Below are 12,418 nucleotides of genomic sequence, written 5' to 3' on the forward strand. Positions count from 1 at the left end.
TTAATAAGTATTTTCTTTTCAAGATACTGAAAAACATAAGGAATGGCTTGTGTAGCTAAGAGTACTTTTATAGGGAAAAAAAATTTCGTATTCCTTCTCTTTGTACCACATATACACAGAGATGCACACACCACACATTCCTCCCTCTCTCCCTCACATACTCACATACACCTATCTATATTGTGTCCTGATGAAAGCTGTTACAGCCTTACACTTGTTTAGAAACACCCAAACACAGACCAGTAGAAATCTGGTGAAATGAAAAAAAACATAGGATTTGAACTCGGATCTTGTTCCAAACTTGGTTATCCCTCTTCCTTGATGAAAGACATTCTCAATCTCAACTCCTGTAGTTTTCTCATAGGTTAAAGATTAGATGTTTGCATGAGGTACTTCAGGCCAATTCCAATAGACTTGTGATGGAGAGAGCCATCTGCATCCAGAAAGAGGGCTGGTGGGATTGAATGTGGCTCACACTATAGTATTTTCACTTTTTGGGTTATTGTCTGCTTGTTTTTTTGTTTTTCTGTCTCTCTCTCTCTCTCTCTTTTTTTGATCTGATTTTTCTTGTGCAGCATGATAAATGTAGAAATAGGTTTAGAAGACTTGCACATATTTAACCTATACTGGATTACTTGCTTCTTAGGGGAGGGGGAGGAAGGGGAGAGAAGGGAAGAGGAGAAAAATTTGGAACATAAGGTTGTGTAAGGGTGAATGTTGAAAATTATCCTTGCGTGTATTTTGAAAATAAAAAGCTATTGTTAAAAAGTATATGTTTGGTACAATTTATTTCTGCCTAATATTTTGTGACACTGGCCTAAATTTACATACACACACACACACACACGTATATATATGCGTGTATGTATGTCTATGTATATATATACGTGTGTGTGTATGTATATGTCTATGTATATATGTGTATGTATATATGTATACGTATATATATGTACATAATATAGTTATTTATTTATATCAATACAAACACTCCCACGTGTTTGTGTGTGTGTATGTATATATTTGTGTTATGTGTGTGTATGTACATATACATCTGACACAGAAAAACATTAAGGACTAGGTACAAGAAGCTTTTAAAAGCTAACAATCCATGAAAATACTTTCTAGCCTGTGTTTTGACCTGAGAGAAGAGACAATTAGATAGTGCTAATTATAGCACAGAGTAGACATGACTATTTCTACGGCTGTGAATGCTGAATGGTTGGTTGGGTACCTTGAAAGGAACTGCCTCTCCCTTTTGGGAAAATAGCTAATCATAGGTGGCCATCAGTTCTATTCTCACAGGTAGTCATCATTTATATTCTTTAACTCTTTAAAAAAAAAAAAACAAACATATTTCTCCAGTCTTTGTCTCATGAATTTTTTTCTTGTCCTGGAAAGTTTTGTTGTGTTTTTCTGGAGCATCATGTCCATTAACAGCCGATTATCATCTTTCCTCTTGAGGATTGTTCTGGCTAGCTTTTTTGAAAATGTAATTCTAAGCTTCTGTGACTTTAATTTTACTCTGAGATGCTGCTGACACTCTTTGCCAAGTAATTGCTTCTTCTTCTTCTTTTTTTTTTTTTTTTTAAATTCTTTTCATTTCAGCTGAGCTTTCAACACAAGATTGGTATCCTTTATTGCAAAGCGGGCCAGGGCACTGAAGAAGAGATGTATAACAATGAGACAGCAGGACCTGCTTTTGAAGAATTCCTGGATCTTCTGGGCCAAAGAGTACGGCTGAAAGGCTTTAGCAAATACCGAGCTCAGCTAGATACTAAAAGTAAGTTGTTTTGAATGTCTGAAAGTTTAAGTCTCCAGGACTAGGTGCATTTATAAATCATCACTTGGAAGCACACGGCCTCATGTTCTTGACCCCAGAAGCAGACAAGGAAGCTTAAAAGGATTGATTTCCTTAGATGAGCAAAAAATCAAGTCCATTCCTCAGGGGCTTGAGCTTCATTTTATCATCACAAACAGACCAAATCTCAGTGTATGGTGAAAACTGTTTTAGTATTTTCTTTTTTTGTTACTAAAACTCTTCTCTTGTACTTACAGTAAGTCTCTAACAAGGAAAAGTAGGACATTTATTTCCTGGACATAAACCATGTAAATTTTTCTCTTCATGAAATTGAATTCACATTAGGGGAGGAAGTGAAGTAATGTAGTGTAAGTTTTTTTTTTTTTTTTTGTTTGTTTGTTTGTTTGTTTGTTTAGTTTATTTTGTTTTGTTTTTTGTTGTTTAGAGCAAATGTTGAAGAAGTAGTCTATTGAAAACAAAAGAATTGTCAAATCTTTGCATGGATTCTTCTGGTGTTGTCATTATTTGCTATAGTCACTCTCTCATGTTTTTAATATTTTTTGCCTGTTTTGACAGGAATTATTTCACCTACAATAATCAGATTAAAATGCAGTGCAGATGCTTATTATGGACAGGTAGGCCGTGCAGTAGGCTTAGAATCAGGGCAGTTCGTCTGCCTGAGTTCAAGCCTGGACTCAGAAACTTTGTAGCTCTGTGACTCTTATCCCGGTTTGCCCCAATTCCTCATCTGTAAAATTACCCAGAGCAGGACATGGTGGACCATGAACAACCCAAATGGAGAATTGGATTTCCACACCAACAACAAAAGAGATGTTAGTTATAAAGTTCTCCAGTAAAAAGATAAAACTAGATGACATCTAGAGTCCTTCTTCTCTAAGATTCTAGGTTGTTTACATATCCCACAGGTAGAAATTCTGATTTAAAATTTAAAAATCATAATCGAGTCAAAGTCAAATCGAGTCTGACAAAGTCAAAGTAATAAGCATTCACCGGTAGTGTCCAGCAGCAACAATAAGAGAAATCCAAGTCCTTCTCCAAGACCTCATATTTTAATGAGAGAGATGACATGAAAGCATTGATGTGTACAAACAGGTCCTAGATTTTTAGGACCAGATGATGTCTTAGAGAACAACTTATTGATTTAATAAATCAGAGGTGTCAAATACATGCACTGGGGCTCAGATACTCCTGAGCTGGACTGGAACGAGATTAAAATATAAATTGGGAAATACTTAACAAAATAAATAAAAAATTCAATAGAATGTAGATTTTCTAAGCCAATGTAGTGCCTGCATGAATCCTTGCTTGCGGTTTAGTGGCCCCTTTTCTAGCAGGATTTGACCCCACTGCTTTACAGAATAGGAAATGGACAGCTGGATACATAAAGTAACTTCTGAGGAGGTGCTTGAACCTTATTCCTAGTGCTCTGGGTTTTTTGAGGGCAACATGGCTTAGTGTGGATGGAGTGAATCAGGAGAACCTGGATTCATATCCCACATTAGAAATTTCCTACTTTCTTTGACCCCTGAGCAAGTCAGTCTCTTTCATCCTTATTTTTCTCATCTTTAAATTGGGGATAATAATGTTACCTGCTTCTCAGGATTTGGGAGAGACTTAAATGAGATAATTATATATGTACTGAATACTCTGCAAACCTTAAATCTTGATAGAATTATTAACTGTTGTTATTTTTTCTTCTGCCCCATTTTTCCTATCTAAATACTATTTATTCTAGAAGTTCAGCTAATGATGACGAATTATTGTTGTTTTCTCTCTAGATTAAGCAGCAAATACATTCCTCTCTATTGCTGAATGTAGCAAGATGTGTGACTATCATTAGAGTCCCACTTTTAATCATTTTAGATACTTAATTTTTTTTTCAAATAGTGTTGGTATCTTTTCATTCTACCATGCATCTTTACCTAATAGTATGAGTAATAATGTACCATTAAATTTACTTTTAATTAATATTAAAATACCAGTAAAATATCATTTTAATACTCTGGGCTTTGAGGTTAATTTAACATACTTCCCAAATACACTTTTACCCTGGAGCAGGGCTTATTAAATTTTTTCCACTTGTGACACATTTTTACTCAAGAAATTTTTATGTAACCCCAAATACATAGATATATAAAAGAGATATACAAATCAAACATTTACTACTAATAAATCACAATTTCATGAGCCCCCACATTCATTTATGCAACCATGTATAAGAAAGAAGTTTTGCCTTTGAAGTCCAGAAAATGTTCAGATACTTATAGATGCATCTGAAATTCTAACATTTTCATAATGATATTAAATTAGCTATTTCAAAAACATTTTTGAGGTTCCAATATGTACCACACCAGACATTATCAGTGATGCAGAAAAGTATGAGACATAATCCTGCCTTTGAGAAACTATATATATCGCAGAAAAAAAGGTGACAGTATAATTCCAGGAATAATGACTGCTAATATATGTCCAAAGAATAACAGAAATCTGACTCCTGACAGTAAATAGACTTGGATTCTAATCCTTCCTTAAATTAGGCATTTAAATTGTCTGAGTCTCGGTTTACTCTGTAAAATGAGAACAGACTTGACAAAGCTGGAAGGTAATGGAAATATGTGGTAGGCCCTGTGCAGTATCTGATGTGGGGTGCTAACACAACTCATCCTCATTCCCAGTCTAGCACTCTAATCAGAATGCCAAAATTCACATGTGCTTTGCAACCTAAGGAAAGGTCTATTAGACAGACCATTAAGAAGATTATCTATCTTCTAAAAACAGCAAAAGAGGTCAAGTTGTCAAAATTGAATCACAGAGTGTGATTTTTTTCTCCCTCAGAAACTTCATGGATGTTTGGCTTTGGGAAATTCTTTTGCAGTAATGCTTTGAATAGACCAGTTGGAACCACGTTCTAAAAATGGATTTTCTAAAAATGGACATTTCTCTATTTTTTGCCATTAAATAGTCGTCAGTGCTTCTCCTACTAAATTTTAACCTTTGGGATAAGAGGCTGTTGTGTGGGAGTAATTGAATATACCTAGACCATGTTAGTCATTGACCTTCCACATATTTATGAGTGAGCCAAGTAATTCAATTCCTCATTGAAGGGGCTTTTATCTTTACCGCATAAATGTGCTTGCTCACTACCAAACCAATGTTCAATTTCAAGGCTCTTAGCCAAGGGAATCCAAATGGAATATTACTTTCTAAGGACTCCAGTGAAAGATAAGAAATATGCTGTTCCAATTTAATGAGTAGTTAAGGGTGAAAATATCTTTTGGTTTCAAAAAATCAGACATCACGGATTATTAGGTTAATAGCCTGTATGTCAATCTAGAAGTTGATTTATCAATATCTCTCTTTAGCCAATGAATCATCTCCTAACTTTCATAGTCTCTAAAGGTTATACAAAATATATTTTCTGTACAAATTTTACAATTGAACATAGAAATGGCTCTTTTGCAGTAGAATAATAGAGAACACAATTGAAAAATATGTTAAGGTTACATGAATGTTTAAGTAATTTGTAGCTCTAATGATTGGTGTCTTGAGTGCCTGTACAAAGAACGTCTTTGTTTCAGGTGGTGCTGAATAACCACTGTTAAAGCAGCTTCTTTCTTATCAAAGAAGTAGCGAACTAGAGGTTGTGGGTAAAATGGAAATGAGAGGAAGATTTCTTAGATTCACTTTTTGTTTTCTTCCCTGCACGGTCTTGGACAAAGTGGTTATGCCTTCATTTATGTGTCTCTTAAATGATCCTAGTAAGTTATAACTTACCTCATATTTTCAGTTTTTATTCAATCCTAGAATTAATCCAGTGGAAGAGGGAATAGCAAATCAGTTTAATAATATCTTTGCAAGGAAACTCCATGAGCAGGGAGGTCTCTGGGATCATGAAGAGCTGGGGACATAAACACATACACATACACACACACACACACACACACACACACACACACACACACGTTTCTTGTGCAAAATGTTGAATTCATTTTCTATATCTTGATTTACTGATTTATTATTACTACTCTAATTGTCCTATTCTGAGGGTAAAATAGTCTTATGACAAAATTTACTACATAATGAAATAACTTAGAAAAACTCAGAGTCCTCTTTCATCTTTTTGAATTTTGGATAAACCACCCTTCAGTCATGAATTCATCACAAATATATTAATGTAGCAAAGAGCCAGCCTTCATAGATATTGAGCAAATTAGGGATTGATAGCCATATATTAGTCCCTAATATTTTTGCACATATGAAGAATAGTATCCATAGTTACACAGCCATCAAAGCCTTCTCCTAATTCCCAGCCAAAAGTTGAACAAAAATATGAAGTAGATAGGTAGAGAGTGAATGAGAAAAAGAGCCTAAGATAAGAGTGGATAAATGAGTCTGTTCATGGATAGTCAGCAACTTAATCTCATTATGCTCTTTTCTAAGTTTTAGAACTGAGGAGTGCCAGCCAGTGATATTCTCTGACATTTCAATAATGTATGATTCAGATTTTGTACTTTTCTAACTTTATTTTGTAATTGACTTTTATTTTCAGCTGATTCCACAGGAACCCATTCTCTCTATACCACCTATAAAGATTATGAAGTCATGTTTCATGTGTCAACTATGCTACCCTATATGCCCAATAATAGGCAACAGGTATGTTTTCTTTTTCTGATGCTTTCCTTTAAAAAAAATTAAGTAGCAATGTTGGTGTGGTGGCCAGCCTAGACGGTATAAATATTGAGATGAATCGTTATGCAGTTGCTATTTAAGTAACATACACCTTGTCGCTTGAGAATGTTTTGCTTAGGACTTCCGGCCAAGATGGCGGAGAGGAAATACACTTCTGTGTAATCTCCGTGTTTTTCTCTCACTATTCATTTCATTTCATGCCTCTGAATTAATGCTCGACTGAAAAAAAAACCATACAATTACTTACCAAGAGAAACCATCCTTGAGACTCGTCAAGAAAGGTCTGTTTTTGCGCGAGGGCGGGGACGGTATTTGGAAGCAGTCTGCGGGCAGCAGCGGCAACCAGAGCACAGATAGCAGCTCAGAATCGGGTGGACCGGAGAGGGGGTAGGACGCAATCGCAGCCGTCTCTGCCGTGAGAGCTTTGCTATAGGAGCAAGTCAGCAGCTCAGCAGAGAAGCTAAAAACACGGGGGTGAAGAATACAATCCCAAACAGCTGGAGCTTCTCGGGACCTGGCCACCCCTCCCCCACAGTGTCTTAGCCCGCTCGGATCTCAGTGCGCAGGCGCCATAGCACAGTAGGACCTGTGCCTCACGAATACCCTGCCCCTCCCCCAAAGAAAGCAGCCTCCATTCAAGGGGTTTTTTTTCCTTCTGTTTCTTTGATAGTTTGTCTTTGATAAATAGACAGAATGAGCAAGAAACTGAAAAAGAATTTAACCCTGGACAGCTTTTATACAGATAAAGAGCAGACTCCAAACCCTGAGGAGACTAAAAACAAACAGTCCCCAGGTAAATCCCCGAAGGAAGAGACCTTATGTCCCTCAGCACAGATGAATCTCATGGAGGAAATTAAAAAGGCTCTCACAAGGGAGCTAGAAGAAAAATGGGGAAAGGAGAGGGAGGCTCTGCAAAAGGAGAGGGAGGCTTGGCAAAAGAGCCTGGAGAAGTCAGTTAAAGAGAGAGTGGATAAAGAAACCAAATCCTTGAAAAATAGGATTAGTGAACTGGAAACAGAAAACAGCTCTCTAAAAAACAAAATTGGCGAAATGGAAAAAAATTCCACAGAACAAAAGAACTCAATTGGACAATTAGAAAAAGATCTTAAAAAAGTGAGTGAAGAAAATACCTCACTGAAAATCAGGGTCGAACAATTGGAATTGAATGACTCGAGGAGACAAGAAGAATCAGTCAAGCAAATCCAAAAAAATCAAACAATGGAAAAGGATGTGAAATACCTTCTGGGGAAGACAACAGACCTGGAAAACAGATCCAGGAGAGACAACCTGAGAATCATCGGACTTCCAGAAAAGTATGATGAAAAAAAAAGCCTGAACACTATCTTCCAGGAAATTATCAAAGAGAACTGCCCAGAAGTCATAGAAACAGAAGGTAAAATAGACATTGAAAGAATTCATCGATCCCCTACTGAAAGGGATCCTAAAATCAAAACACCAAGGAATATAGTGGCCAAATGCCAGAACCCTCAGGCAAAGGAAAAAATACTGCAAGCGGCTAGAAAAACCCAATTCAAGTATCAAGGAGCCACAATAAGGATCACCCAGGATCTGGCAGCATCCACATTAAAGGATCGAAGGGCCTGGAATATGATATTCCGAAAGGCTAAGGAACTTGGTATGCAACCAAAAATAACTTACCCAGCGAGATTGAGCATCTTTTTCCAGGGAAGAAGATGGACATTCAACGAAATAAGCGAATTTCATCTATTTCTGATGAAAAAGCCAGAACTTAACAAAAAATTTGATCTACAAGCACAGAACTCAAGAGAAATCTAAAAAGGTAAAGATTAATCTTGGGAACTATATTTCGGCTGTAAAGATGTATAAAGAATACATGTATACCTTGTTCTAGAAACTAGTTGTGGAAAGGACATTGTACTAGAAAAAAGGGAAAGTGGGGGTACTACATTTCATGAAGAGGCAAAGAAAACCTAGTAAATCTGAGAGAAAGAATGGAGAGGAATGAAAATAGTGAGTATTTTACTGCTTTCAGAATTGGCAGTAAGAGAAGAATTTTAGACATACTCAATCTATGGTGAAACTTCTCCCACCTCATTGAAAAGTGAGAAGGGAAAAGTGAAAAAGGAAGGAATAAGCTAAGTGGAAGGGAATACGGTAACTGGGAGGGAAAGGGATAAGTTGGGGGGGGGAACTCTAAGGGGGGGAGGAATATTGAAAAAGGGAGGGCTGTGAGAAGCAAGGGGAGCTCACAAGCTTAATACTGGGAAGGGGGGTAAGGGAGGGGGTAAGGGAGTAAGAAGGGAGAAAAGCATAAACCGGGGTTAACAAGATGGCAAGTAATACAGAATTGGTCATTTTAACCATAAATGTGAACGGGGTAAACTCCTCTATAAAGAGGAAGCGGTTAGCAGAATGGATTAAAAGCCAGAATCCTACAATATGTTGTATACAGGAAACACACCTGAAGCGGGGTGATACATGCAGGTTAAAGGTAAAAGGTTGGAGCAAAATCTACTATGCTTCAGGTGAAGCCAAAAAAGCAGGGGTAGCCATCCTGATCTCAGATCAAACTAAAGCAAAAATTGATCTAATCAAAAGAGATAAGGAAGGGCACTATATCTTGCTAAAGGGTAGAATGAATAATGAAGAAGTATCTATATTAAATATATATGCACCAAGTAGTGTAGCATCTAAATTCCTAAAAGAGAAATTAAGAGAGCTGCAAGAAGAAATAGACAGTAAAACTATAATAGTGGGAGATCTCAACCTTGCACTCTCAGAATTAGATAAATCAAACCACAAAATAAATAAGAAAGAAGTCAAAGAGATAAATAGAATACTAGAAAAATTAGATATGATAGATCTCTGGAGAAAATGTAATGGGGACAGAAAGGAGTACACCTTCTTTTCAGCAGTTCATGGAACCTATACAAAAATTGATCATATATTAGGACATAAAAACCTCAAACTCAAATGCAGTAAGGCAGAAATAGTGAATGCATCCTTTTCAGACCATGATGCATTGAAAATTACATTCAATAAAAAGCCACAGGAAAGTAGACCAAAAAATAATTGGAAACTAAATAATCTCATACTAAAGAATGATTGGGTGAAACAGCAAATTATAGACATAATTAATAACTTCATCCAAGAAAATGATAATAATGAGACATCATACCAAAATGTATGGGATGCAGCCAAAGCGGTAATAAGGGGAAATCTCATATCTCTAGAGGCCTATTTGTATAAAATAGAGAAAGAGAAGGTCAATGAATTGGGCTTGCAACTAAAAATGCTAGAAAAGGAACAAATTAAAAACCCCCAATCAAACACTAAACTTGAAATTCAAAAAATAAAAGGAGAGATCAATAAAATTGAAAGTAAAAAAACTATTGAATTGATTAATAAAACTAAGAGTTGGTTCTATGAAAAAACCAACAAAATAGACAAACCCTTAGTAAATCTGATTAAAAAAAGGAAAGAGGAAAATCAAATTGTTAGTCTTAAAAATGAAAAGGGAGAACTCACCACTAACGAAGAGGAAATTAGAGCAATAATTAGGAGTTACTTTGCCCAACTCTACGCCAATAAATTCGACAACTTAAATGAAATAGAAGAATACCTCCAAAAATATAGCTTACCTAAACTAACAGAGGAAGAAGTAAATATCCTAAACACTCCTATCTCAGAAAAAGAAATAGAACAAACTATCAATCAACTCCCTAAGAAAAAAACCCCAGGACCAGATGGATTTACATCTGAATTCTATCAAACATTTAAAGATCAATTAACTCCAATGCTAAATAAACTATTTGAAGAAGTAGGGATTGAAGGAGTCCTACCAAACTCCTTTTATGACACAGATATGGTACTGATACCTAAACCAGGTAGGCTGAAAACAGAGAAAGAAAATTATAGACCAATCTCCCTAATGAATATTGATGCTAAAATCTTAAATAAAATATTAGCAAAAAGATTACAGAAAATCATCCCCAGGATAATACACTATGACCAAGTAGGATTTATACCAGGAATGCAGGGCTGGTTCAATATTAGGAAAACTATTAACATAATTGACTATATCAACAACCAACCAAACAAAAACCATATGATCATTTCAATAGATGCAGAAAAAGCATTTGATAAAATCCAACAGCCATTCCTAATAAAAACACTTGAGAGCATAGGAATAAAAGGACTTTTCCTTAAAATAGTTAGGAGCATATATTTTAAACCTTCAGTAAGCATCATATGCAATGGGGAAAAACTGGAACCTTTCCCGGTAAGATCTGGAGTGAAGCAAGGTTGCCCACTATCACCATTATTATTCAATATTGTATTAGAAACATTGGCCTCTGCAATAAGAGTCGAGAAAGAGATTAAAGGAATTAGAGTAGGCAATGAGGAAACCAAACTATCACTCTTTGCAGATGATATGATGGTATACCTAGAAAACCCCAGAGATTCTACTAAAAAGCTATTAGAAATAATTCATAATTTTAGCAAAGTAGCAGGATACAAAATAAATCCCCATAAATCCTCAGCATTCTTATACACCACCAACAAAATCCAAGAGCAAGAGATACAAAGAGAAATTCCATTCAAAATAACTGTTGATAGCATAAAATATTTGGGAATCTACCTACCAAAGGAAAGTCAGGAATTATATGAGCAAAATTACAAAAAAGTTTTCACACAAATAAAGTCAGACTTAAATAATTGGAAAAATATTAAGTGCTCTTGGATAGGCCGAGCAAATATAATAAAGATGACAATACTCCCTAAACTAATCTATTTATTTAGTGCTATACCAATCAGACTTCCAAGAAAATATTTTAATGATTTAGAAAAAATAACAACAAAATTCATATGGAACAATAAAAAGTCGAGAATCTCAAGGGAATTAATGAAAAAAAAATCAAATGAAGGTGGTCTAGCTGTACCTGATCTAAAATTATATTATAAAGCAGCAGTCACCAAAACCATCTGGTATTGGCTTAGAAATAGATTAGTTGATCAGTGGAAAAGGTTAGGTTCACAAGACAGAATAGTCAACTATAGCAATCTAGTGTTTGACAAACCCAAAGATTCTAAATTTTGGGATAAGATTTCATTATTTGATAAAAACTGCTGGGATAACTGGAAATTAGTATGGCAGAAATTAGGCAAGGACCCACACTTAACACCACATACCAAGATAAGATCAAAATGGGTCCATGACCTAGGCATAAAGAACGAGATTATAAATAAATTAGAGGAACATAGGATAGTTTATCTCTCAGACTTGTGGAGGAGAAAGAAATTTGTGACCAAAGATGAACTAGAGACCATTACCAATCACAAAATAGAAAATTTTGATTATATCAAATTAAAAAGCCTTTGTACAAACAGAACGAATGCAAACAAGATTAGTAGGGAAGTAACTAACTGGGAAAACATCTTTACAATTAAAGGTTCTGATAAAGGCCTCATTTCCAAAATATATAGAGAACTGACTCAAATTTATAAAAAATCAAGCCATTCTCCAATTGATAAATGGTCAAAGGATATGAACAGACAATTTTCAGATGAAGAAATTGAAACTATTACCACTCACATGAAAGAGTGTTCCAAATCACTATTGATCAGAGAAATGCAAATTAAGACAACTCTGAGATATCACTATACTCCTGTCAGATTGGCTAAGATGACAGGAAAAAACAATGATGAATGTTGGAGGGGATGCGGGAAAACGGGGACATTGATGCATTGTTGGTGGAGTTGTGAACGAATCCAGCCATTCTGGAGAGCGATCTGGAATTATGCCCAAAAAGTTATCAAACTGTGCATACCCTTTGATCCAACAGTGTTTCTATTGGGCTTATACCCCAAAGAGATACTAAAAAAGGGAAAGGGACCTGTATGTGCCAAAATGTTTGTAGCAGCCCT

General features: G+C 35.7%; 1 protein-coding gene across 6 annotated transcripts in view; it reads left to right on the top strand.

Moving 5' to 3' along the window:
* The window catches only part of SIPA1L2 (signal induced proliferation associated 1 like 2), a 127,900-nt gene that overhangs the window by 36,392 nt on the left and 79,090 nt on the right, over positions 1–12,418 (top strand). For all 6 annotated transcript variants that reach the window (XM_051993601.1, XM_051993603.1, XM_051993605.1 and 3 more), the window contains exons 4-5: positions 1,606–1,780; positions 6,369–6,472. In XM_051993601.1, the coding sequence (XP_051849561.1) occupies positions 1,606–1,780; positions 6,369–6,472 (279 nt within the window). The remainder of the gene's footprint in view (positions 1–1,605; positions 1,781–6,368; positions 6,473–12,418) is intronic.

The sequence above is a fragment of the Antechinus flavipes genome, chromosome 4, assembly GCF_016432865.1.
Source record: "Antechinus flavipes isolate AdamAnt ecotype Samford, QLD, Australia chromosome 4, AdamAnt_v2, whole genome shotgun sequence".
NCBI lineage: Eukaryota > Metazoa > Chordata > Mammalia > Dasyuromorphia > Dasyuridae > Antechinus > Antechinus flavipes.